This window comes from Thunnus albacares, chromosome 14 (assembly GCF_914725855.1).
Source record: "Thunnus albacares chromosome 14, fThuAlb1.1, whole genome shotgun sequence".
Lineage (NCBI taxonomy): Eukaryota > Metazoa > Chordata > Actinopteri > Scombriformes > Scombridae > Thunnus > Thunnus albacares.
This window is the reverse complement of record NC_058119.1, coordinates 2,616,982-2,644,310: the sequence shown is the minus strand read 5'-3', so window position 1 is coordinate 2,644,310 and position 27,329 is coordinate 2,616,982. Positions and strand designations below refer to the sequence as shown.

Below are 27,329 nucleotides of genomic sequence, written 5' to 3'. Positions count from 1 at the left end.
GCTTGAAATAAAGGTCTAGTTATCTCTGAAGTTAAGGTAAAAAAGGCCCCGTTACACACCTACTACTACTCTAATGTCTCTACTAGCTGTATCCACACAACACTGCTAAATGCAGTATTTCAAACTCTGGTTTTGTTTGTCTGGTTGTAGCGAGAAACGTTTTCTTCACTGATACATACCAGAAACCCGGTCCAGGACCTCTGCCAGTGTGGTGGAGATGGGCAGATGGAGGGTGCGGTACTTGTGGCCTGCTCCGTACATGGGATGCTGGATCATGTGGCTGGTGGCATTGATGCGTCCTTTGTATAACTGAGACAAGGGACAAAAAAGATTTGGTGTTGGCATGTTGTACAAATACAAACAATCAGCTGAGTTACAGGACATTTCAGAAACAAGGAAATACTGTGAGCAGTAACTAATATACAGTGCCGATATTTTTTTTCGTTTAATTTGATATATGGACCAGTCAACGAGTTGGTGAGACAGTTGGTTTAAAGTCTCTAAGAGATGTCTGTGCTGTCATACAGTATTCTTACTGAGACTAAAAGAAACAGTCTTGGCTTGTTCTCCTCCTCCTCCCATCCTTCTCTGTCTGCCTTTATTTCAGTTGGCAATTTTTCTCAGCCTACATGAATGTTAAACATGAGCAACATTGCCAGTAGCATATACTGCTATCTGTAGCCTTCAGGGTGCCGGCACAGTACTGCCAATGTTTGAGAAAGTAATATAAATACATACAATTGAAGAGACACATGTAGAGCCTCTGAATAACACTATAGCCCTGGACTTTAAACCTGCATTCATTGATTTTTCTCTTCTTTTGGGCCACTTGGCGGCAGGTCAACAAGCTATGAACACTACACCTGACATATTATATTATAAAGTTGATATGGTGAATGTATTACAAAACAGTTGCTGTTTTACATATCCAGCAGATATACAGAGAAACATTAGCATTCATTTGGAGTCATTTTTGTGGCCACATGATAAATCTAAGTCCAAAAATTCACTCTCCATCTGGCTCGTCAGCTGCTAAATGCTCCACTGCGTTTACAAGGTTGTTGTTAACTTTGTCCGTCTGCTGTTCGGTGCTAAGCAGGTAGTGTACAGTGGGTTTATCAGAGATTTAATGATGAAAATAAACCCTGTTGAGAGCAGTGAGACTGAAGAAAAATGATCAAGTTGTGGGCTGCAAAACCATAACAGTAAGCTGAAAGACATTGGGTTCCTATGGCCCCCCACTATTCAGGCACCAATAATCACTCATGTCAGCCAGATGGTAGCGCTGTGATAATGAACCTTACATTTTGGAATTTAACTTTTGAATCATAAGTCTCAGAAACAAAATCTTTCTCATAGATACTGTGTTTCCAGACAAATCTATCTGTATAAGCCACACCCATTTGTGCATAGATAAAATTTTCTGCCATTTTGAATTTTGACCAAATCTGTTTTTTCATTACTTCTACAATTTTTGAGCTATTGTAGATAATTGTACTATTGTACAGATAGACAATCCAAAAACATGGCTGCCATCAATCAAAAAACTTCAAAGGGCAGGGCAGGAAATTGGCCATAACTCATGTTGTTTTACTGAATCAACATGAAACTTTACACATATGTTGAGGAATGTTTATTGAGCACACCTTAGGGGGTGCCACGACTTAGGGGCTCACCAAAACTGTATTGGGTACAATAAATACCTCGAATAAAATTTCATGTCAATCTGGGTAGCTGTTGTTAAAACACTTTGTATGGACCAACCACTCGACCTTGCCACCAGTAGTCCCCTCGCTGGCGGGCAAAAAAAAAGATTAGCCCATAATACTGAGAACAATGAGACAGCTAGGGTGTTAAAATGGCTTGCTTTGGGTAATTAAAACCAATTTCTCTACCCCAAGCCCCCAGACACAATCGCACGCACACACTTCTAAAAGAGCTTTTCTGACAACCAATTATTGAGCTGTGTAAAATATGGATCATTAGAGTGTCATCCAGAACACATTATACCAGGAATGCATCAGTCTGAAGGGATAACTGTGATGGGAAAGGAGGCCCCTGCTTCATATTGCTGCGCTGTCCCCTTGTGGTCACAGGTGAATATTACATCAGTTATTTATCTTTGGTGCCATTTAAACAACATCATGTTTTATCATAAATAATTGTGAGTCATTGATAGTGAAAAGTCTAAACTGGACTTTCTGATGGTACAGTTTTATAAAATAGTTCCTACCTTTCTGAAGGTTATAATGTTCATCTAATGTTTTAAAACTAATATGGAATTGATGAAACACACAGTATTTTTCTTATGAGGCAGCGAATGTTCAACAACAGAGAGCTACCCACCGGGCAGGGAGACTGTAGGAAGACTGTGACCTTCTCATCCTCCAGCATGAGCTGTAGGAAAAGCCTTCGAATGAAGCCTGAGATGTTTCCAGAGATCGGCACGTTGCCTCGCTGGGGTGCAGACTGGAAGAGCTCACATAGAACCTGCAGCAAGACAACACAGTCTTAAAATCAATCAAGAGACTAATGATTACATTTTTGAAAACCTTTTGTCATTCATACCAGTAAGACCTTAATTATCTGTCACATTTTCAAAGCATGACTAATAGTGTCATAGTCTATGCAGACCTGTGCCATGAGCCGCTGGTTGTTAGGGTGGCAGGAGATACACTGGAGAAAGAAGGCCACAGTGGCGTTCTCCAGAGCTGTCCTCTGCTGGGTGGTGAGTCCTCCTGCCTGCCCAGTAGACGCCAAGGAGAACCGAGACCCTGAGGGCTGAGGCTGGGATGGAGGGGCCCCTGCAGCAGAACCAGAGGCCAGAGGCTGACAGCCTGCGTTGGCCCCGGCACTGGCACTGGCACTGGAGTGGCACAGCAGGAAGAGCAGTGCTGTCCACAGCGGGTTGACCTCTGGTCCTCCTAACCAGTCTTTCATGGCATTACTGTTGCCTACTTCTGTGAGGAAACGCAGCACCGGAGCAGCCAGCTCTGCAGCCAGGGGTGGCCGGCTGTGTGAGGATGAGGAAGATGAGTGGTAGTGGTGATGGTGGTGACGTCTGTCGGCGGCGGCGGGCAGAGGGAGGTCGGCGCTGGCCAGGAGGCCGACACAGAACTGGGTCAGGCTGCGAACCAGCAGTGAGGGTAAGCCTGAGTCCAGCAGCTGCTCTATCGCTCCTGGAGACTGGGAGGCAGCTGCCAGTGTGGTTAACTGGGACTCTGACAGGTTAATGGGAGGTCTTGCGTGCTTAGAGTCGTCTGTAAGACCTGCGGCGTTGGTGTTGGCGTCGTGCTGCTTTTTACCGTCATCGGTCATGGCGAGGCGGCGGTGCTGGGCTTGAGAGTGACTGGCGCTGGGCCCTGAGACTATCCCCATCCAGGACATGAGCAGGGAGAAGTAGCTGGGGTGGATGTGGCACATGGAGCACAGCAGGCTGTCCACGGCCTTCTTCAGCACAATGTTGCACGGCAACGACATGGACCAGTTGAACAGCAGTCTGCAGTGAAGGAAAATGAATGCAATTAATAATCAATCATGAATCTATGTTGTTAGTCTTCAAAAGGCTGCTGGATGTTGATATTGTGAATGTATATTCAGACATGTTCATGGTACGTAATATAATATAATATAATGATAGGGAGCACATCCACACATTATATTCATTATCAAATAACAGTAATATTGTGGGAGCCCCTATAGTATGTATATGTTTGTTCATATACTGTGGACTTTTGCATGTACAACATCATTGCAGTAAAATGACTGTCTCCACTTTTCACCTGCAAACTGAAAACTACGCCGGTGTTTCAACAACTTGTTTAATCAGACCCGCAGTCCCCAAAATCAAGAGAGCAGAGCGCTATTCAACAGCTACTACCATTTAACTACTAATGTTACAACTCAACATCCAAGAAGAGTGCCTCAAATCACTGAATCTACATGCTGGAAGGGCTGCACGTGAGATTGTTTTGCAGTAATAACATCAAGACCACTTGGACATATTAAAAGTGGTGAGAAGATATCAAATATCTAAACTTTTAAGGGGAATTGTCCTACTAAAGATTTTAGCCACAATACCAAATATCATATTCTCATGTAACAAACATAATTTTATGATTATTTACCAAATTCTGTTTTTATAAATGTAAACACAAACTTAACTTAAAACTGTATTTAGGTCAAGTGATATATTTCAAAGTTATCATTTTGAAATCACAAGACATTCAATCCTAGTCATGAAATCTTTTTAGTCTAGATTGGATGAAATAAAGTTGCATCAGTTAGCCCAGTAAGTTTCTCATGGTTAATGAAAGTCATGTTTAACATGTATGGTCTTAACAATATGGAAAAAGACAGTGACTGACTCAAAGAGCTCTCTGTTGAGCAGCGCAGGGAGGTCATAGTCAACAGGCAGTTCGTAGCTATGCCACAGGATGGCTGCCACACAGTGGAGGTGGGAAGGTGAAGGCATGAGGAGGCCGTACTCCCTCGATGAAGCAGAGGAAGAGATACCACCGCTAGCGGTGTATCCCATAGGACCGCTCATCTTGTGGGCTGCAACCCTTGAAGAGTCATGGACCCACTGGAGAAGAGCCTGGATCCTGGAGGGTTAAAATTCACAGCATGCTTTGATAAATAAGTCTGGACAAGGTTTGGAAAACACTCAATCATCTCCACAGTCCCTCAGTGTGAGCTGCGTCACAGTGGAATTTATATGCAACAAACAAGAGTGTGTGACAGTAAAAGATGACAAGGAGAGTATGAGGACACTTTTTACTATCATCTTATGAGTCTGTCTGGAATATCACCTTGATAGAAAACAGTTTCTCATTGGGTGTTAATCTTATAGGGGAAGGTGTAAGGACAGCTTGAGTCAAGATAAAAATGGAATGTTTCACATACCTGTCTTTGGTTCCTGAGTCCTGTGTGGTGCCCAGCTGGTACAGAATGTCTATGGTGGAGTCTGAGGAGAGGCCGTTTAATCGGCCAAACAGTAGAGGACTGTTCAAGTCTACAAAGACAAGAACACAGACTAAAATAAGCCTCTGAACCACCAACACATGGTAGATTTTTCAGATCATTTTTAGACATTTTCCTGTAAATGTACAGAGTTCTGCTACCAGACCCATTACATTACATTTATTTGGCAGATACCTTTGGTATAGGTAAGTGCTTGGTTTGTTTGGTGGGGAACGACACTTGAGTGATATTACATGTGAAAAAAACCAAGTCCGAAGTCCAGCCAAACATGAAACCAAACTGCCCAAATTTTTTCTCTTTCTGACTGTGCCAGTCATCTGCATGCATGTATGTCATTACCTATTGGGTAGAGGAAAAGAGACAGCCAATGCAAGCATTAGCCTGGCAAGCTAATAGTCAGAAATGGATAATATAAAGAAAAAATACAGATCTTGGGTCAGGTTTGGTACTCAAATGTAGTAGCACCAGTCAGGTTCAGGCAGATCGGGTCCTAAAGACGCAGGTACAGGACAGGTCTGGCTCTCAGTTTTAGACCCATGCAGACCGCTTACATTAATGCCCTTTATGTTAGCACAGCATACAGGATTATTTTGTCACTTTTTGGTTCATTTCTTAATATTATGTTAATGTAATTTGGTTTCCTATTATTATTTGAAACATTATATTCCATGTTACACATTTTTGCATGTTCAGCTGACCTGCTGTGCACTGACTAAAAGACTCTTACACTACAGTTACACTGTCAGTTAAACAGAATTCATTCATTCAAAGAGTAGAAATTGAACATTTTCTCTGGTTACAAATTACTTCCCAGGAAATGTTTGGAAAATGACAGGCCAATAAAATAAACCATAACCCACTATTCAAATTGTTTGTGGGGCCTTTTGGTATAAACCTTACTACCTGGCAGGACAAAACATGTGAAATACAGTCTTGTCTAAGTCTTTCAAAGTCTAACAGCCTAATTTAAGGACCTCTTCAGGCCATAAATCTGGAGAGTTTAAGATTTTAGGACCTGTGGATTCACTGCCTGTGATTAACACTGAGCAGCTGTGTGTGACTCACTGGCAGGGTCGGTGCCAGAGGCGGCACAGTTCCTCAGCAGAATGTCAATGAGTTTGAGTCCGATGCGAGTGGACTGCAGGCCAATCTTGACCAGAACAGCCTCTATGTTGGGCGAGTGCATGCCACAGTAAGGTGACATGAGCAGCGCGGCACAGGTCTGCAGCAGGTTGGCAGTCGGTGCTGCAGCACTGGCCATCATGGCCTCTAGGTCACTGACGTGGGTCAGGCAATGGTGAAGGAGACGCAGCCACCCGATGCTGAACAGGAAGAAGGAAAAGGTTACAACACACACACACACACCACTAACAAAAACAGACATTCTCTCAATCCAGGATCAATTTTTGGTACCTGGTTTTTGAGACCTGGTCCTCAGATGGCAGGAAGGGGTTGTTGACGGTTGCGGAGGAGGTGTTACCGAATGCTGTTAGGCCCAAGAGTTTGATCTGGGACAGTCCCAGGGTGCTGGCATCACGGGGCCGGTGCAGCCTCAGACAAACAGCCGATGCAACCTCTGCCTTCACCAGCTGGATCTTTATGTATGTCAGGCCGCTGGTGATGACTGGTGTGGAGAGCGGCAACATGTTGACCCCGTCAGCGCTGATCTCCACCGACACAGAGGATGGGCAGGCTGGTTGGCAGGAGGGAGAAAGAGAAATCGCTGCTGAGTTTTCATCCAAGTGAGAAGGAAAAACTTTTGTTTGTTGCAAATGTAATATTTGAAGTTAAATTACACTTTCCAAAACACTTCAAACTATATATTTTTGAATTTATTTCTGTGAATCAGTTGGGTGCTACTGACTGGCTAGAGAAGCGAGGTGTGGCTGGATGTGGAGCTCCTTCAACAGCACGGCGGCAGGAAGGTGGATGGTGAGATCACACCAGGCCTCCTCTGGTAGGAAGATGTAGGACCAGGCTGCTGAACGGGCCCGGCGGTGGGGTGGTGTGGCTTGGAGGAGGACCTCTGCTGGTTGCGCTGTGGGGCTGCTGGATGTGATGGTGCCTGTGAAGAGCAGAAGACATCATTTAGAATCCAAAAAAAAAAAAAAGGTGATTAATGGATCAATACTGTCCAAAAGTAAGTAACAAATTCCAAAGTAACTGAAAACACCTAAAGGGGCGAAGTTGTGGAGTCCCTCTGCGTTGTCTGGCTCTGAGGTCATCACTCGGGCTTTGAGGTTCCCATCTGCTGCCTTTCCAGGACCTGAATCTAAGAACTTCATGATGGTGGACACCATGCTGCGTGCTGTGTTCACAATTGCCCGTGTGCTGGTCACCATGTTGTTACATATCAACTGTACACCACCTGGTTAGGGACAAGGAAGATATATGAACCTGCATATCTTTAAGAACCACAGCTATAAATAAAATCTCCCACAACATGGTAGAGCTAGACCAAGATCAATCCCAGACAAATATGCAGCCAGTTAAACTTTTGTCACTTAGATTGAAGGTTGGGGTAACTGAAGTTGAGGTTAAGAAGCACAATGAAGTTTTGTGTATACACCCACCCATGTCATGGAAGGCCTTGAGAGCCTCACTGGTGTCCAACACTCGGAGGATGAACCAGAGAAGAGGCTCTGACAGCTGACAGGTGGAAAGAGACCCCTACAAAATGTAACATTAAAAACATGTGTTCACAATTTGTTCCGAGAGGTATTGTCATATCTAATCACTACAGCGTCAGTCATGCTCACCTGTCGGCCCATGTATCCACAGGCCATGTATGTGAGGATGGGCTGTAACATGACCTGGACAGAGGTGGCCCTCTTGCTGAGGGTGGTGAGGATGGTGAAGAGGCCGTCACCCACTGAGATGGCATCCAGGCCGCCGTGGAAGTTCTCATGTTTGGTCAGGTGGAGACCGCTGGCTCCTGAAGAACGGAGAGGACCGTCAGCTTGCAGCAGGCGGGATGTAGCTCATATTATTATCAACCTTTTCAAGTTTCTCTTGCTTTGCTGAGCATGTTAGCAAACTGTTGCCTATTTTAGCATTCGTTTGGAGTTGTGTTTGTGTTCACCTGATGAAGTACAATGATCACTCTTTTTCTGATGTCTACCAACTCCTGAGAAAAATATCTCGCTCTTTAACTGCTAAATGCTTCTCTGTGTTTACCGGCTAGGTGCTAACTTGACTGAGAGAGTGAACAAGAAATGTAAAGTTGTAGGCGGAAAATCAAAACGATGAGCAAAAAAACGCTGAAATGCCCGACACATCTGACAACAGTGATATCTCTGTGGGTTCATCTTACCTATGATCATAGCCATGGCACTGCTGTTGCACTGGCCCAGTGCAGACAAGATCTGGCTCATTATCTGCTGGTTGGCTAGCACCAGGTCAGCCACACCTGCAGGAGGACCCTGACTGGACGTGGATCCTCCAGCCACGCTTTCCTTGCTGCCACAGACTTTCTCCTCGTCCGACACGCTGCTATCAGCTGCTCCGCTGCCGGCCGGCGGCAGCCGTCCGCTGTATTCTCTGTCTCCGGACAGAGGCAGCTGCACCAGCACATTGACCAGCTTGAGAAGGTCAAACATCAACTGGTCCCGTGTGGTCTCGCCACAGACAGCTTTTGCGTCTCCTGGCCGGATGATGTTGGCAAACAGACCGCCGAAACAAGCCCGGGCGCCCACAGAGCTGTCTGAACCGCTTCGTGAAACCAGCTTGTCAGAGCAGGTGATGTAGTGGTGAACCAAGAATGTGATGGACTCGATGACGGAGGAGATGGTTGCCACTGACACCACCTCAAAGTTTTGCTCTAGAGTAAACTCCAGCAGCTTCACCTGGGCATCCAGCGGCCCCTGGCCTGACTGGAACGGACCCCTGAAAGGTCAGGACGAACCATTAGTTCCACTCTAAGTACATCTACTTACATTTCTCATGTTGTGAATATTGTGAAAATGACTGATTACACTCTAACATGCAAACATTGATGGAAAATACCTTTTCCAAGAAGTGACAGCATACCTCTCAGTAGACAGGATGTGCATGAGTTTGAGCAGGAACTCGCTGAACATCTGTGGACAGGTGGAGGACAGGTGGACCTGCAGGCGGCTCAAAAACTCGTGCATGGCCTGAGTGGCGGTGGGTCCCACCTGAGAGCTGTGCTGGCTTGTTCCATTGGTGCTGCTGCCGGACAGGAAGCGCACCAGGACATGAACCAGGGTGGGGTCACACACCATCTGCTGTGCTGTGCTTTCCTGAGTGCTCATCCCGTTGCTGGAGACTGGAAGTTAAGGCAGGTTTTATAGAAATCATTCAACTCCAGAGAATTGTAGAATTATAAGGGGAAAAAACATACTGTGAAGCATTCAGATCCTTCAACTTTCACCTTCCACATTTTGTTGCGTTGTTTGACCACTTTCAAAAACAAGTTCTTGGTTTTTTGATTTAATTCTTATCCTACATGAGGCTCTTTCCAATTACTGTAGTACAAACTGAAAAGACCTAAAACTTGACTGACATAGTCATCACAGTTGTCCAAGTTACTGTATATTATTGTCTTGTAGTGTATTTTTGAGCAGGGGGTATTTTGCTCATCAATCCACCTTGATGGTACATTCAAGGATGCTCTGACATCCAAATTTTAAGAACTGAATGCAGAAAAACACCACATTCATAAGCTACGATGTAGCAAATCAAACCTTTAAAACAACCAATAAGAAAACATGGACATTTCTGTGAGAATTATGTGAATCTGGGACTGAATTCAGGAGACACACGTCTTCAGGCTAAAAGTTAGGAAAAACTTCTTACAATAATGGAGCTATCAGCCGTAACTTTAGAACTCCTTCAATGTTTTGGTTTAAGCATGATTCACAAAGCAGTTTAGTTCTAAAACCAGAAATCCTAAATCAGACAGTAGACAGAGGCAGCTGTATTAATATTTTCTAATTGTTTTGCATCCCCTAATATAACTCCTGATAAATGCACTGATTAAACACTGATAAATGTTTTTGTCAGCAGGTCCTGATGCTCTGCAGTGTGAAATTCTTCTTCTCACTCTTGGGTTAAGCATAAGGTTGCTATATGAAGTAGTTTGAGGGTGTCAATTATGCTAATGATCAAATCTCACAAACACACACCTCATGAACAGGCGGCATTCGTCAAGTTGAAATGGACAATTTATGAAGTTCAGTCATTTAAGAGAGTTTAGTGAAACTGACTTGTTGTATGAACAAACTTCACAGAAAAAGTAAGAGATTAAGGGTTAGCATGAGGCCTCATGACTTAAGTTTAATTACTTTTTTCATGAAACATGATGTCATCCACCCAGTCCTTTAGCTTAGTTTAGGAGTTCTCTCTGAAGTGTGACTATCTGACTGGGTTCTTCCACTTTTTAAGGGTGTTGATGACACACTGAACAAAACCAGTGATAGTAGAGTACTGACCACAGGCTGGCATGTTTGTCATCAGGGTGAGAGAGTGCAGCACCAGGCACCACGTTCTCAGGGAGGTGTTGGGGTACCACGCCAGCACGGTGAGGAAACTGCTGATGGATGCTGGACACACACAAACAGACAGAAGAGATACATTTAAATAACTCAACTAAAAAAAACTCTTTGGCCTTGTACACTCAAGACTCTACAGTTCTACATAACAGGTGGTAAGAAGGAGAGACAGTGTGGTGGAGTCCTGACCTTGGTTGAGTGGGATGGTGGGCACTCTGCTGGCATTGAACAGGAAGATGTCCGATCCGCTCTCTTCACTGCCACCAGAGCATGTGTTGAGACTGAGTGTTAGCCACAGCTGCAGCAGAGACTCCAGCTGAGAAGAAAAAAAAAATCAGTTCACTTTGCTTTCTGTTAAGACTTTATATGCACCGAGTTGAGTTTACAGTGACGAATGAGTGAATCTCCAGTAAATGTGCAGGTTATTCAGCATCAAAACCTTGGTATGAAGCTTCTTAGGACCCAGACTTTGGGATTAATGTACAGCATTTGTGTGACCTCTGCAGGTGACTCTGCTGCTTTGTAATCAAATCTAAATATTTTCATAAAAATCTGCAACACTTGAAATTGTAAAAGTGGAAATTCACTGAACGAGAGGATTTAATGAAAGCAAGTGTTTAGTGAAAGTGATTCCATGGTGCAGAGGCTTGTGAATTTTGCTTTCCATTTTCTTCCCAAGTTGAAGACTTTAGGTGGAGCAGCTGATAACAGCACAGCATGGTGTGGTGTTGTTGATTTACAGTCTACTGAAACTTAAGCTAAATTCCATAGAAATATTTACCATTGTTTAGAAAATAACATGTATTTTTATGGCATTTAAAGTCCTAAATTCTAAATGTGAAACAGGATTAGCTTCAAAACAAAAATGTCCTGGAGTGGCCAAGTCAGGAGTGCAGACCTCAATCCAATCCAGGATTTGTGGCAAGAAAACTGCTGAATATTTGAAGGTGCTGAATTGTAGTTTCCAACAGAGCGTGTGCTGACCTGTACGTGGTGGACCTGCAGCATGGAGAAGAGCTTGTTGAAGCAGGCACTCAGCATGGGGATGGAGGAAGGCTGGACCATCAGGCTGCTGCCTGGAGGAGAGCCTCCTCCATGGAGAGCCCTCAGCAGGGAGTCATCCGTCCCATTTGTGGCCTGGCTCACTGGAAGCACACATTCATATATATTTTGTCACTTACTAAGAAGAATTTTTTTTTAAAATGACCATTTCTTACTTTCTGCGATATTCTGTGGTTACCTGTGGATGAGCTTGAAGTGAGGGCCTGTAGGATGGAGTCAGCTTGTAGAGTTGCCATCATTTTGAGCATGAGTTCAGCCTGCTGCTCCAGACCCACCTCTAGCCGGGCGTCCAGTGCTGTCAAACACAGAGGCAGAACACCAAAGGTCATCTAGAGAGGTCAAGACTGGAGAGAAATATATATTGTTCAGGCAAAATCCAGCCTGTGCTTACCCTGTGACACGGACACTGACAGACCCTGTGACCCGGGCTTTTCAGCAGCAACTGGAGGTTTGGACACTGGGATCCCAACTCCTCCAATGTAAGGGTTGTACCCATATGTTCCATAGTCAGCGCCCCAGTAGTCATACCAGGTGCTGCTTATAGGCTGAGAACAGATGTGAGAAGGAGAGGATGAGAAACATGAGGACAAGAATAATAACAGTCTGTCAACAGATAAAGTTTCAGATCCCAAAGTAAAATGTGTCTCAACTTAAGCTACATTTCATCATTACATCAATTCAAAACTAGTCAAAATAAAGCAGAGAAATCACTTTACCTTTACAATGTCCTCATACAGTAATTCTCAAGTTTAGTTTCTGTGACGCTTCAGTTCACTTAGCTAACAAACTAGGCAGCTTGCAAGTTGGTCAACTTTGCACAGTAACGTGAATGTAAAGCTCCTGGTGCACTGTTAGCTTGTGTTCTCTCTCTGCTGCTAACAATAGTTCACAAATGAGTGTTGACTTTGAGCAAAAGAACATTTAAGTACAGGGTTCAAGTGAATGATTTATAATTCTACAGTTAGTTTAAAGAAACTGCAGGAAGCTATAGGGCAGGTTTCAGGGAAAATCATTTTGTTTAAATATCAAAGGCTTATTAATGATAGACAGATATGTGTATCTTCCATTTAGGGTACAACCAGAGGCCTATAGCACCAATTTGACTAAAAAAAATTATTTGTAACTAATTCATTTTTAGTTACATTTTTAGTCTAAAAATGTCAAAAATAAAGTATGTAGAACACATGCAGGCTAACAGAAACTCTAAGTTGGCCTATTACTTTTATTATACCAAACAGATAACACAAATTGAAGGATTTAATGAGTCACTAACATCAAACTTAATGATTAGGAGGTTGTGATATGTTATGAAAAAAGTGGAATTTATGAGATGAAGTTGTAATTTTACAAGAGTTATACCAAAAATAATTATTCCATTTTATGGGGGAAAATTTCAACAATAATAATAATTTCACATAAACATCCAAATCTTTCATCGAGTGTTAAAATTATATTATATTTGAACTATTTATCATGTTTTCATCTCATAATATTAAGACTGTTTCCAGTAAAATTACAAAACTGAAACTTTCCTGTGAAAGTGAAAAATATGAATTGTTGAAATATTTTCACTTTAATTATCTCACATTACCATTTTCTCATAAAATTACAACTTAATTCTTGAAATGTTATATTTTTTTCTTTTTAAACATGACTATATTGAGATTGAATTCTTGTTGATTCTCTTCTATTATACTGACCAATGACTTTACTCTCTCAGCTGTTCTAATACTGCATTGCAGGTGTAGCTACATGGCCGTTTATTGAAGCTTCTAAAGCAGCTGCAGAGTCATTACATCAATGCACAACCCATTACAAAGTCATGACAGAGAGAATAACAGAAGAACGTCATCATCAACCTACCTTAAACACTTTGGCAGCGAGAGGATCTTTTTCCAAATCAATATCTAAAGGATCAATATCAACATCCATCAGGTCTTGTAGCAAGTCAAAGTCTATGTCTTTATCTTTTTCCAAAGATGACAGAGGTGGAGCACCTTTGGATAATGAAAACAGCTTTAATATTGCCAAGCAAGCACACTACCAAAACATACAAGCAAGAAAAGTCTTTCTTTAGCACGTTACTGGGCAATTTTAATGCCGATCAAGCTGTTAGCTCCTAAACTCCTAAAGCGGAGGGAGAGTCCAGGCACAAGACACAGGAATGACCCAATTCACTCTTTCCCTTTATATCATCACACATATTATTAACTATACACTAAAATAATGCAAGCGTCATAATGACACTTCTACTTCAAACTCCCCACAATGGCTCTGAATCTACATGTCTGAACTCCCACTCCTGCAGGCAGAACTAATACAATAATAATATACATACAACCATTCTGTCGAGAAAACAGTAAACATGCATCTATGAACAAAAAAAGAAGAACATTTTACCAGACAAATAATAAATATTGCTGTGATACAAAGTGTGGGTTCATATCAACATCAGTGTGGTGTTTGTGGGAGGTGTGGAGAATGGACGGGGCTACCCACGCACTTTGGAATACTGAGGAGGTCCCTGTAGTACCTGCGATGATATCAGGCACCAGGGCCTCGTCAATGCTCTCTACCAGAGGGATGGGTGCCGGCTGGGGCAGGGAGTCGTCCGAATCCACCCCCGCAGAGGAGGACAAGGCCCCGGCCTCCTCACCCACCGCCACTTCATCCATGCCGTCCAGAGAGCCCGGAGACAGCAGTTCACCTGAGATAGATCACAAAGTTTACACTTGTTCTGGATTAACAGGTCTATAGATACAATCAGATATAATTATGAATCTACAAAACCACTCCGATTCAAGAGACACTCATTTCCAGCATGGTCCCGAGATGTTTAAAGACACAAAACATGTGATGTAAAAATGACATTAAAGTACACAATAGAATTCTAAATACCAAAACTGACCGACGTCACTGATATACTTCCCAGATGTATGCAGAATCATCTGCATACGACACAAGCTTGCAAAATAACAGCTGGCATAGCAAATATTTAAGAAAAAAAGAGCTAATTAAGTTAGAGCTACAAGTAACGATTCATTTCTTTATCAATTGTTATCTCAAATTAATAGATTCATGTCTTGGTCTGTGAAACATTAGAAAATATTAAAAAGCTCAGGTGATATCTTCAAATTGTTTGTTATGAATGTCCAACAGCTGGAACCATCAAATGATTGCCTTTTTTATTGAATAATTGCTTACACATTACTAAAATATTTACATGTTCAATTTCTGTCGGTCAAACAATTTATAATCAACTAATTGTTTTAACTCAAAAATAAGATATGTGAAAGAAATTGAGAATTCCAGTTCATGTATGTACACCATAACTTTCAGCACGTTTACATGCACTGTGGTAACCTGGTTACTGTAAATCTGCACATACATCAGTATATAGATATAGATCAGTAACCAGATTTCTCTCTTACCCCCGACCTGATTTTAGAAGCCTGGCTTACTGATTTGAACTGTACAATCAATCATCATCAGTCAAATGTTACAACTTATTCAGGCAACTATGAGTTGGTTTCCCTTTTGGTTGGACTGTGCAGACTTATTTTAAATACGAGGATGCATCTCTCCATATAATGATCTCTCCTTTCTGCAGTTTTTTGTCATGCACATGAGTACTTTACATGTAGACATGGCAGAGAAATCTGTATTCCTCAGGAGAAATCTACTTGGGGATATCAGATTTCTCTAATCCTCTACCCCAATTACAGTTCAATTCATTGATGTGACAGTTCAGAAATCAGCTTAGTGGAGAAAGCCGACTGTAATCCAGTTAGTGAAGTGCATGTAAACACACTGTTTGACAACAGTATAAAACTCTCTGTAAATCATGCATGACCAGACCAATGTAATTTCCTCTATCAAGCTTTTTTCCGTCAAAAAGATAAAGAAGACAAGTTTCAGTAGAATATGCTCCTCTAAAGCCTGATCCTAACCACGAGCAAACTAAACACACCTGCCAGGATGTCCTGCAGCATACATGTGAGGGAATATTGTGCCCAGGCGCCACCCCAGGAGATGTCTCCCCGGTTGAAGTCCGTCCCCACTAGTAGCAGCAGCAGGCGCTCCAGCTGCTGCTCAGAAACCACCTCACACAGGTGGATTGTGGGTCTGGTGGCGTTGGCTATCCTAGCAAGGACCTGAGGGGGCAACAAGAAGATGTATTTACGGATATGTACGGATTACTCAGCTGAAGGAGTCCATATATAACTGTGAGATGAATACCTTGCAGACGAAGAGCAGCAGGTCAGCGTGGCAGGTGAAGTCCATGGAGAGGAGGAAGAGGGCTAACTTCTGCACCACAGAGATGCAGCGCTCATGAGACAGTGTGAAGGGCAGGGGCTCCACTTCTGGGGCTTCTTTGGCTGTTGTGGACTCTGTGTCCAGTGTGGAGCGGGGCCATTCTGCCGTCCGTCGCAGACGGATCAGGTCTTTAAAGTGCTGAGAGAGGGAGGGAGGACAAACATAGAATTATGACACATCAATAGATTTCATTAAAGGAGCTATACAGATTTTTCTCCAAACCAGCCCCACTTTAAATCCATGTCCCACTCAATTTACATTCTTGTTAGTATTGTATTATTATTGAACAGCTATAAAGACAAGTATGTGCATTATTGATTCATGTGATGAAACCAGTGGTAGTTTAATATATACAAACCATCAAATAATTACTTTTATAAAGTATACAAAAGCAACAAATTGTGATAACACTGAATTTTTTATGATCCCACAAACATCAATGAAGACATAAGACATTTAAGGAAACTTGCTTGCTCTTGTCAAGAGCTATACGTGAAGGTCAACACCACTCTCATGTGTCTGCATTACTGCTGGAGCTGTCCATTAACTTATCATAGCATCAAGAATGGAGGAGTCACAGCTGCAGCTCCATAGCTAACACACAGACATGACAGTGATGTCACTCCTCTCATCTCACTCTTGGCAAGAATGGGAATGAATTTTCCGAACTATTCCTTTAACATATGTAAAATGTTAATTATAGCTGTCGGTGAATTGTACTGTTAACTGTGTATCTTACTTAAATAAGGTATGGTAAATAAAAATGACACCAGAAAGTAGTTGTAAATGAAATTGACAGTCTGGGTAATAAAATAATTCATCATAAAGCTGAAATAATAGTTTGTTTTTTTGCCACTTGGGGGCAGTACAACCAGCTGTAAACAAAACCCTAATATAATATCATCATACAAAAACTCTGTGATAAATGTGTTAGCAAACACTCAACAGACACAGAAGAACATTAGCATTTATCTGGAGTTGTGTTTGTGTCCACATGTTAGCTCTGTTTTGGTCTCCACCAACTCCTGAGAAAAACATCTGGCTCCACTAGCTGGTCTCTAACTCTTGTCTGCTGTTTGGTGCTGGGCAGGTAATGTACTGTCAGTTCTAACAGCTGCCTGATGCTGCTGGAAACCAGCTTGATGAGAGTAGTGAATATGAACTAATACAGTCATTAGTGCGCTATGAGCTCTGTGCAGCAGTAAATGATGAGCTGCTCACCTTTGATGTGGCTTGTTTGAGCTTGGCCTGCTCCACCAGCAGTTTGTAGGAGGAGCCTTTGTTGCTTTGGATCTTCTCCTTCTCGATCTGCTCCACCAAAGCTTTCTGTTTTGCTTTCAATAGATTTAACTGCTACAATAAAAAGGGCACGATAAACATACGCACTGCAAAAAGCAGACAACCCATCTCATGCTGCAGCTTCATGAGAGGTGCAAAGGAGTCAAACACAGATCTAACAGACTTGTATGTACATTATCATATATTTTTATATTTAAAAATGACTGTATTTGGCTGTTCAAAACACACATTTGTGAGTGTGGGTTTAAAAGGTGTGTTGGTGTTGGAGTGAGACACATTTACCTGCTTGTGGTGGACGAGCTGCTTGCGGATCTTGCGGGAGTAGAGTCTATCCAGGCTGCTGCTGCCTTTAGCTGACCTGCTGGAGTTCTGAGACTGAAGGCTGTTATTGATGAAGCTCCACTGAATTCCTGGAAGATAGATCCCCCCAAAAAAACAGAGTTAAATCACGCATACAATCACAAACACACCAAGTGCTGGACTAAAATTTACATTTTGGAAGAAAATGTGATGTGTTTGCTAAGAGCTGTAGTACATTGCTGGAAGCAGCTGAGGAAGAGTGTGTTATGAGTGCTTTGAAAAAACGTGTATTGTATCAAAGTCTTACAATAAGAGCCTACTCAAGCCAACTCTCCTACAACCCAAATGAGATCCGAGCAGCATTAGATATAAAATGGTGATCAATCATTTGTCAATGACGTTACATTTTTTTCCTGTTCTTTGGACTTTACAACTTCAGAAAGTAAAGCTGTTGTGGAACGAAACATGTACATTGTAGGTAGAGCTGCAACGATTAATCCATTAATTGCCAACTATTAAATTAGTTGCCAACTATTTTGATGACTGATTAATCGGGTTGAGTCATTTTTTATGAAAAAAAAAAGTCCAAATTCTCTGGTTCCAGCTTCTCAAATGTATTTTCTGGTTTCTTTAGTCCTCTATGAGAGTAAAGTGAATATCTTTGGACTGTTGTGGACAAAACAAGACATTTCAAGACATCACCATGGGCTCTGGGAAACAGTGAGCAACATTTTTCACCATTTTCTGTCATTTTATGGACCCAACAACTAATCGATTAATCGAGAAAATAATCAACAGATGAATCAATAATGAAAGTAATGGTTAAAGTTAAATCATGAAGTTTTAAGGACAGTTATGCAGTTCATGTACCTGTAAAACTTCTCTCCCGCTCTTTTCCTCCAAGGTGCTTCTTCCCACCTGAGGCTTCATCTTCTATACTGGCTACATAGTCCAACAGTCTAGAAACCAACATCACCACCCAGCTGATCATGGGGATATCCAAAACACCTGGAAAACACACACATAACCAAACTCATGTGTACATTGCTTTGGACAAAAGCATTTGCCAAATGACTAACTGTTAATGTACGTATTCACAAAGACGTACAACTCTTTCTGTAATTTCTGCTCCAGAAAATGTCTGGAAATGCACATTTACAACTTTGATGATGGCTGCTTTACCTTCAGTCCTGCGCTGGGCAGCAGCTTGTGGCTGCTGTAGTGGAGACAGCAGACTGTCCAGGAGGTTGAGGAGACCCTCCAACACACCACTGTTGCTTAGAGATCTTTGGCCGATGCAGGACAGGAGCATGAACACCCTGAGATGAAGAGAGATGGAAAATACTAAGTCACTATCTGCAGCATCCAACACTGCCTGCACATAAGCTTTTTCATCATCTTCAACATTAAGCAGTGAACTTGGGGGGCACGTGTATGGAATGTGATGGTCCCTACCTGTCCTGGGGGAAGATGAGCAGCTGCTCAGAGTTGTAGAGCTCCTGCAATACGTTGGAGAGGAACTGACCCCACCAGCGCTCGCCTCCACACAGCTGCACCAGCAGCAGGCCGGCGTGAAGACGGATCTTAGGCGTCCCGCTGATGCAAAGGTGTTTGAAGAGCTCCTCGCAAGCCTGGGCATGGAAGGTACTCTGGAGCACCGAGGGCACCGAGTGGCCTGAAAACAAACAGACGCATGAGTGAATGAGGTGTGAATCAGGATGCTCTCCAATCTTCCATGGGTTTTATTAAGGGAACAAAACAGCTGTCCAGTTCCCTGCTTACCGTTGTTGGAGTGGAGCAGGCTGAGCAGTGTGTCCAGCAGGTAGCGGATGATGGTCCTCAGCTGCTCTGTGGAGGAGTTGTGGACCAGCTCCTGGGCCTCCGGAGCCCCGGCTGTGGGGAGCGACTTGCGGCTGGCGCCCAGTGACACGCGCAGCCTCTGGACGGCGTGGTGAGCCAGGTTGAGTTGCAGCTGCAGCTGGATGCAGTCCTGGTAGGCTGAGAAGACGCGCTGGTCCTCCTCCACCACCTTGTCTGGTTTACGTAAGAAGTACTGGGCGTTGTTGGCGCTGTTGAGAGGCGGCAAGTCGATGTTCTGCAGGAGGGTCTCCAGCCGATGGCAAGCTAGATTGTACCTGATCAACAAGAGGAGAGGACAGATTTTATCAACCCGTAAAATAAAATCCCAAATGTTACGGCATGGCCAGTGTCACAAAGAAGTTTCCCATGTATATTTGTTCCTATTTTAGGCCACATTTAAAAATCTCTCTTTTTCACTAATGCTTGAGGAAATGACTAATCTAGAGAGCAGATTTTATTATCATTAATTAGAAGTCAGTCAACCCAACAAACTGGTATTGCAGTTGGAATATGAAAGTGCTGGAGTTGATGTACTTCCTGTCGTACCTGCACTGGATGTCTTCCTGCAGAGCCACCATCATGGTCAAGTGCTGATCCACATCCGGCTGACTGGCTGCCTCGCTCTCGCCCCGCAGAGGATCGTGCATCAGCTTCAGTTCGCTCTCCCATGGCAAGATGTATGTGTGGCCATAGTAGAAGCCCAGCGGGATCTTCGCCCGAGCATTGGTGCTGCCGTAGCGACCAATCACAGTGATCTGAGGTTTGTGGAAAGGAAACAAAGATAAGAACCTCAAATCATTGTGGCAGACTACTTGAAAACTTAAAAATATTAGGTCGGCTGTCCTGCAACTATCCAAAGCAAAATACAGACAGACAGACCTTCATGAATCTGCAAACAGGAGGTGGCAGCAGGTCGTGAAGAATGAGAGAATGGGTGCTGATGTCGGTGGCCACCACCAGCCTGCGGCCGTCCACCTCCTCACCCAGCGTCCAGATGTCTATAGATAGAGAGGCCAGGTCCCCACAGGTCGGGATCAGAGCATCGGTCAGCAGGACGGGACGGCCGAAGTCCAGCGTGACAAAGCGACGAGCTCCTGGGAGAAAGGGATAGGAGAAACTGTTTCAAACATTGGATTTCACTAGATACAAGTCTGTGTTAGTAGATATTTTCAACCACCAGTCAGCTGATAAATATGGAATATTTCTAAATGACATACCAGAATGCATCCGCTCTATGATGATGGACTGGTGCGGAGGAGGCTGCAGGAAGTGAGATGCCTGGGAAATGGCCAGAGCCAGACCGCTGCCCATGGGACTCTGTGGCAAAAAGATAACATTCGAAAATTAAAAAAAAAAAAAAAAAAAAAAAAAAGGAACTTGAAAGATTTTCTCATTTTTGAACAAAACTAGAAATATGGCCTCAGGGTTGTCTGCCTCCACCAACCAGTCAGGTTACAGTTTACATCCATGTCTGTCTAGACTCATATCATATTTGTGGTGAAGGAATTTAATAAAAAAGGTATTAAGTGTATTTTCCTTGTATGTGTTCACATGTTTGGCATAAAAACCACACTTTCATTATTCACTTGAACTGATGTATAGAACAATTACACCAACTCTACTTAGTTTGGAAGCCATTCTAATAACTAAATAATAACTAACACCTTATTCATATTTAGAGAAACATAAGCATGGGGGGAAAAATAAATATGTTTTTGTATAAATCTGGGGATTATATGCTGTAATGATATAATAATGTTTTCCATATCATTTGGTCAATGTATATTACAATATAGATTCATTTGATGTTTCAGTTGCTCTTAAAGATTCTCTTAGGGTTGAGATGCTAGTAGTCAGAACCTGAAAACTGACCAAGAATTGTAAGAGTTGCAAAAAGACAATCTATTTATTATACAAAAATAAACTAAAATCTTCTATCTTGTCAGTAGATACCCACCCTATAGGAGAGGAGCCAGCTATGATTAACTCAGCATCAAGCTGCATGTTACTAACCGGCTTGGCTTTTTGGGTGTTCTTGTGTGCAGCCAGGTTGACAGGCCCGGGGTCCATCATGGAGCCGGGGAACAGGTGAGCCAGCTCAGCACTGAAGGCCGCTGACACCGCCTCGTTGGGCGGCGTGAGAGGAGGAGTCATGAAGAGGGGCGTGGTTTTAGGTGTCGGCGGGATGACGTCAGAGGGGTGAATGAAGAAGCCCGGAGCAGAGGAGGGGTTGGAAGGCACAGAGTTGTGGATGGGCCCCACACCAGAGGCAGCGGCAGCTGCAGAGGTGGTCTGATGCAGCTTGGCCTCCAGCTTGGCCTTCTGTTCAGCAGACACAGCGAGGATTCACAAACCACAAGATCAAAACACCCCACTGCTATTATAGCAGCAACAACCTCCAGACAATCTACATCTGCACTTCCTTAGTTAGTCGATTAATCAGTCAGTTGGCAACTATTCAATTAATCAACCACTATTTAGATAATCAATTAATTGTTTTGAGTCGTTTTTTATTTTAAAGAAAGTCCAAATTCTCTGATTCAAGTTTCTTAAATGTGAATATTTTCTGGTTCTTTAGTCTATGACAGTAAACTATATATCTTTGGGTTGTGGACTGTTGGTCCAGACAAAACAAGACATTTGAGGACGTCACTTTGGGCTTTGGGAAACAGTGATCAACATTTTCTGACATTTTATGGACCAAACAACTAATCGATTGATCGAGAAAATAATCATTACTTGGAGCCATAATTAGGGGTGGTGAAAAAAAAGGTAGAGAACAAGAAAAATAGAGAAAAAAACTACAGAAAAACCAATCACTACTAGAGAATCAGTTCAACAAATCTGGGCACCAGTGTCATTGTTATGACATGGTAAAGGTTGTTCTCATAACACACTATTGGCCCTTTCCCCCTGCAGGAATGTAACAACCTGTACATACATGAACTCTATGAAGCTGTAAGACTTTGATACAAGGTTCCCAGTGTTTCCACTTTCTTTAAAAAAACCGGGATGTTTTAGATGCATGTAATTAAAAAGGCCAGAGTCAGACCAACTAAGTCATTTGTAGCTCTGTTTATTTGTTGCTAATCTTATTTAGAATCCAGGGGACTGCTGAGGCCTGCACAAACAAGCCAGTGGCCTAAAACAGAGTCCAACCTGTCAAACAACTACGTAGTTTTTCCTCCCCTGCACAAATTATGATCCTTTGTTTTTCTATAATTTTGGTTCATCTTTTTAATTTTTCCCTGCACTGTTTGGCTGTGTGATGCATCATCATGCATGTCAAGATACTTTGACATCTTCTCATGCATCTTTTGTTTTGTTTTGTCTTTCAACCGCTCCTGGCCAATAGAGATGCAGTATGCAGATGCAGTACTTCCGGTAACCCCAAAAAGTACCTGAAACTTGCACTATCTCTAAAGTGAAACTGTGTGTGTGTTTGTGTTGCTCTTTCACCTGCTGCTGCAGCTTCAGCAGCTGCTGCTGTTTCTCCTGCAGGACCTGCAGCTGCTGCTCGGCCGACACCATGGCGTGGGACAGCGACTGGAGCGCCACCTGGGCCGCAGAGCTAAGAGCTGTAGAAGCTTCACCAACCGTTCCTGTCGACAGGCCGCCCACCGCAGGGGTCACACCGAACGTACTCACTGCAGTCAAAGAGTAGAGTTCAGCCAATGACTGGTTCATGTGACTCGTGCTAAAGACAAGTAAAATAAAGAAGTAGTCGTGTTTACCAGTGAACATGCTGGCGTCATCGCGTTCCACCCGTGTGCCGTCACTAGTGGAGATACAAGTAAAGTGCAAAGGCTCCACCTCCAGGAGTCCTGTTAATGCTGTGAAGCTGCCCTCCGCTGCTGCACAGCTGCTCACTTTTCCATTCCCTGCAGGACAGACGACATCCAAAACAAAAGCCCATTCAAGAAAACATCAGGAGTCTCCGTTAAAAATAAATGTTGAACTCTCTCCTGCCTTTCACCATTTCACAATTACATAGTAGAGGAAGTTAAATGTACTGGTTTTTGGAGTGCTACGTCCTTTATTTGTAGCCCTTTTTTACATAGCTCCCAGTTCCCATAGTTCTTTGGTATCTTGATCTTCATTCCACAATGTACATGTTAAAAGCTCATCAGAGTCACATGGCTGTAACATGATGTGAATCAGTGCATACATCATACCTGAGAGGATGTCAGAGAGGTCAATCTCATCTGACTGGACTCCGATGCTGCTGTTGAAGGCATTCTTACAGGAGGAACCACTGACCTCCAGGTCAAAGAGCACCGGGTCAAACGGAGAGCTGTACAGGCCGTACCTGCAGGGAAACAGACAGGAGGGGGATTGGAATAAACATTAAGGATGTAACTCCTAATGAGACAATACCAAGCAGTCTATGACTGTGTAGGTGGAACTAGTTAAAGTTAATTAACTTAATACTAAGTTCTGATGAAATGCTGTGCATCACTAGCCTGCAGCGCCTCTTGAACTGAATATTTGGAGAAGTACCTGGTCTGCAGCAGTGCCTCCAGTGGGGTGAGGCGGTCCTGCAGCTGTCGAGAGATGGCTGTGAGCAGGGAGGCGCAGGCAGTGCTGCAGCCCGCCAAGTCCTCCTCCTTCACATAGTTCAGTAACACAAAGTACCAGAACACCGAGCCTGAAAGCAGACAGGGGGAGGGAGACGTTACAAAATGAATGTTGGGGAGTGAGGAAAGAGAGATGAGGGACATAAGGTGCTGTATGTTGCTCGGTTACTTACCGCCTGTTGCTGCCGCAGGCAAGTAAGGCATATTGTCTAGCAGAGCCTTCAGAAGACTCACACCGAAACCCTGCTGACTTGGTTCCCCTTTCCCATTGCTGCAGTGAGAAATAACACAACACGTTCATCATTATCTCCACATAAACCTAAAATGCAGAAAAAACTTCATCAAAGCATCATCGTTGAATTCCAACATGTTTCTTACCTGATACAAAGTGCAAGAAAGCGAGCACATTTATGCGCAATGCTCCGACCAGCCTCGAAGAAACACATCCGCACAATATCTGTTAGCCTGGTCCGGGTTTTGGCCAGCAGGCCCTCCTTTCCTTCTCGTAAGCTGAAAACAAGCCACAGGATGCATTACTGGACTGTGTAAAACGTCAAAGTGGAAGTAACATGCTAACTAGATGTCCTAGATGATGCTGTCTTCAGGTTCAGTCCTACCTGCAGGGTCCGTTGGTAAAAACCCCAGCCAGCCAACACAGGATGTCTAGGATGAGGCTCTGGGCGTGCTCAGTGGCCGGGCTGCCTTCTGTCCGCCGGCATAGTGCATCCAGAAGCTTCTCGTGAAAGTCTGGGAACTGCAGCATAGCACAACGCTGGACTCTGAAAAGCATAGAAGAGCAAAAAAACAACATTCCAGTTTAAAGTTGACTTCTACAATATGTACAGTTGAGATGAAAAACGCACAAAGGAGGAACTGTCATCTGACTCGACTGTTTTATTATTATTATTATTAACACCAGCACATGTATTCTTACTGTAAATGTTACTTTTGGCAAAGTTTGTAATGTCCCATCTCTCAAAAGTGATCTGACCTTTCTTTGGGTATCGACGTTTTCTTGAACCTTCTGATTGTGACTGACACTTCCTGCAGCAGGTCACAGCCTCGCAGGTTTTCTACTTTCTTGGAGGGTGCGGGGGTCTCTGTCTTCACTGCAGATACCTTCTCCTACACACACACACACACACACACACACACACACACACACACACACACACACACACACACACACACACACACACACACACACACACACACACACACACACACACACACACACACACACACACACACACACACACAGATAGATAAGAATTAAACCAATAAAAGAAGGTGTCAGTTGTTGAGTGTCATTTTGTTTTAATGGTTGTACTTCAAGGAACACATCATTAATATTACAACTTTTTTTACATTTATTATCCATAGAGATGACATGTGTTGTTACGACGTTGTTACGACTTTGATAGTTTCAAATGCATCTGATAAAATATCTACAATTTTCTATCCAAAAGCCATTGAGAAAAAACATGTTTCTAGAAACTAGAGGATGAATTTGTACCTTGGAGGCCTGAGCCCTCTGCAGCAGGGTGGACAGTGAGTGGGCTTTGGTGCTCTGGGGCTTAGCACTGGGCATTCTCACCACAGGTCGGGGGCTGTCTTCCATGCCCTTGTCACTCACTGCCTTGATGTGAACCAGGAAAGAGCGGTACTTCCCTCCCGCCATGCCTGCAGAGGAGGTAGGAACAGGACAACTGAGAAACACTGACACACACACACATACACAACTTCCTGGATGCTGGCTGAAGTGTAAGGTTGTGGTCAGTAGATGTAGATTATGTATAGCTGTTGTTACCTTTGACCAGCTTGGGGCTGGTGAGGCTGAGCATGCCTGCGTGGCCAGAGAGGTCCAGCCCACTGGCCAGCCACACTGGACCACACAGGATGTCCTCCTTGTGGTCCTCTAGGAACGGACACAGCATGGAGCCTACAACCAACACATGAAGCACTACTTTACTCAAGGTGGACAATACACATAATAACAGTTTCAGAATGTTGAACTGCACCGTCTGCCTTAAAAGATTGAGTAGGAAGTTTAAGACATCAATGCTAAATATTACTGTATATCACTGACAAGCTGGCAGCCGTGCAGCCACCAATCACACACATGCAATGCACACATTGCTGGTAAATAACATCTGAAACATGAACACTGTATTTCTACTGTTTACCTCGGGATCGTCATGACAAAATATATAATTAATGCCACCATGACGACTTTCTAGAGTTGTAAAATCCCGTGTGAGAACATATTTCTCAGCAGTACCTGAAGCAACATGCCCCCATCAACACTGCAACTGTGTGCAAGTGTGTTTTAGCACAAGGCTGTTTTATGTCTTACATCACAAACGCAAACAAGAACAACAGACATACCACATATAAACACAACAGACAGTGCAGTGTTTCTGCTACAATAGTACAGGCCTGATGGGCCACGAGGCCAACAAGAACCCCCACCAAGCCAAAAAAATATTTGGTTTTAATGCCAAAAATAATGCCAAATATCCATTCATTTGGAAATCAATAGTGTTTGGGAGCCTCTGTGCAGCGCTGTTCCAAAATGTGAGTCAACCTCTGCGTTGTTGCCCAGGAAACTCTTGGAAGCATTGCTCCATTAAGGAATAGGGCAGTGTGTAATGTGTGAGTGTGTGTAGTGAGTGTGTGGTTGAGCCAGAGAGATGGCAGAAAAGTGACGGTGAATGTGAGCGGAGCAGAGGAAAAGGTTAGCAGTAAGGTGTCAGTCTGGCAGTAAATGTACAGTACAGACTACAGTGTGTCAGTTAATAAATGCTGCAGCTTCTCAAGACCAAGAAAAATCTCGTCTGTTGTTTCCCCAACTACTGGAAAAGTGAAGGGTGTTAACTCCAAAGTTAGTAACAATGGGTTAGCCTAACCTGACCAGGCTTACTTAAGGTGAGGTGTGTTGCGATGACCTGAGGCTTGAAGGATATTTAAATTTGCTATTGAGGATTGTTTGCAAGTCACAATAAGAAATGAAATTCAGACAGTTTTCTGCTCATTTGGACAAAGGTTCTTGGATATTTGATTGTATTGGCTTAAACTATGATAAAGGGAAATGTCATTTTAGTGGCTATGATGATGATGCTTTGGGAGAGTGACAGCTATTTGCAGGACAAAATGTTGGAGAATTGTTGGTGTCTTTCAGAAAAAACTGATGACCTAATGGCTTATGAGTAAACTAAAGTGGTTGCATTCTTTACCTGATGTCTCCTCTATGTCCATGAACTGGATGTCTTCTGTGAAGTCATGCAGCAGAGGCTGGCCGTTCCTCTCCCCGTTGGCATGGAGGACGTTGGAGAGGGGGAAGGAGATCTGTCTGTCAACCGCCGTCTCTGTTAAAGAGATAAGAGACACAACTCGTGTCACTTCTACCAGGTAAGAG

At 43.3% G+C, this 27,329-nt stretch overlaps 1 protein-coding gene across 10 annotated transcripts in view; it reads right to left on the bottom strand.

Annotated features, from left to right (window-relative positions):
• The window catches only part of birc6 (baculoviral IAP repeat containing 6), a 126,316-nt gene that overhangs the window by 75,094 nt on the left and 23,893 nt on the right, over positions 1 to 27,329 (bottom strand). For 2 of the 10 annotated variants that reach the window (XM_044373371.1, XM_044373375.1), the window contains exons 14-56: positions 27,148 to 27,279; positions 25,722 to 25,853; positions 25,428 to 25,594; positions 24,903 to 25,036; positions 24,529 to 24,690; positions 24,290 to 24,421; positions 24,085 to 24,182; positions 23,835 to 23,982; positions 23,510 to 23,643; positions 23,069 to 23,215; positions 22,794 to 22,981; positions 21,348 to 21,656; positions 20,552 to 20,651; positions 20,214 to 20,428; positions 19,881 to 20,089; positions 19,257 to 19,609; positions 18,930 to 19,149; positions 18,657 to 18,793; positions 18,345 to 18,482; positions 17,457 to 17,584; positions 17,097 to 17,228; positions 15,798 to 16,013; positions 15,529 to 15,712; positions 14,062 to 14,265; positions 13,422 to 13,555; positions 11,950 to 12,103; positions 11,737 to 11,853; positions 11,481 to 11,641; positions 10,686 to 10,812; positions 10,437 to 10,547; positions 8,989 to 9,271; positions 8,297 to 8,868; positions 7,743 to 7,918; positions 7,557 to 7,653; positions 7,157 to 7,351; positions 6,848 to 7,048; positions 6,397 to 6,676; positions 6,049 to 6,305; positions 4,906 to 5,014; positions 4,368 to 4,604; positions 2,635 to 3,499; positions 2,347 to 2,490; positions 180 to 309 (exon numbers count right to left, since the gene is read on the bottom strand). In XM_044373371.1, coding sequence (XP_044229306.1) covers positions 180 to 309; positions 2,347 to 2,490; positions 2,635 to 3,499; positions 4,368 to 4,604; positions 4,906 to 5,014; positions 6,049 to 6,305; positions 6,397 to 6,676; positions 6,848 to 7,048; positions 7,157 to 7,351; positions 7,557 to 7,653; positions 7,743 to 7,918; positions 8,297 to 8,868; positions 8,989 to 9,271; positions 10,437 to 10,547; positions 10,686 to 10,812; positions 11,481 to 11,641; positions 11,737 to 11,853; positions 11,950 to 12,103; positions 13,422 to 13,555; positions 14,062 to 14,265; positions 15,529 to 15,712; positions 15,798 to 16,013; positions 17,097 to 17,228; positions 17,457 to 17,584; positions 18,345 to 18,482; positions 18,657 to 18,793; positions 18,930 to 19,149; positions 19,257 to 19,609; positions 19,881 to 20,089; positions 20,214 to 20,428; positions 20,552 to 20,651; positions 21,348 to 21,656; positions 22,794 to 22,981; positions 23,069 to 23,215; positions 23,510 to 23,643; positions 23,835 to 23,982; positions 24,085 to 24,182; positions 24,290 to 24,421; positions 24,529 to 24,690; positions 24,903 to 25,036; positions 25,428 to 25,594; positions 25,722 to 25,853; positions 27,148 to 27,279 — 8,469 coding nt within the window. The remainder of the gene's footprint in view (positions 1 to 179; positions 310 to 2,346; positions 2,491 to 2,634; positions 3,500 to 4,367; positions 4,605 to 4,905; positions 5,015 to 6,048; positions 6,306 to 6,396; positions 6,677 to 6,847; positions 7,049 to 7,156; positions 7,352 to 7,556; positions 7,654 to 7,742; positions 7,919 to 8,296; positions 8,869 to 8,988; positions 9,272 to 10,436; positions 10,548 to 10,685; positions 10,813 to 11,480; positions 11,642 to 11,736; positions 11,854 to 11,949; positions 12,104 to 13,421; positions 13,556 to 14,061; positions 14,266 to 15,528; positions 15,713 to 15,797; positions 16,014 to 17,096; positions 17,229 to 17,456; positions 17,585 to 18,344; positions 18,483 to 18,656; positions 18,794 to 18,929; positions 19,150 to 19,256; positions 19,610 to 19,880; positions 20,090 to 20,213; positions 20,429 to 20,551; positions 20,652 to 21,347; positions 21,657 to 22,793; positions 22,982 to 23,068; positions 23,216 to 23,509; positions 23,644 to 23,834; positions 23,983 to 24,084; positions 24,183 to 24,289; positions 24,422 to 24,528; positions 24,691 to 24,902; positions 25,037 to 25,427; positions 25,595 to 25,721; positions 25,854 to 27,147; positions 27,280 to 27,329) is intronic. The other 8 variants (XM_044373376.1, XM_044373378.1, XM_044373379.1 and 5 more) reach the window with 7 other exon arrangements.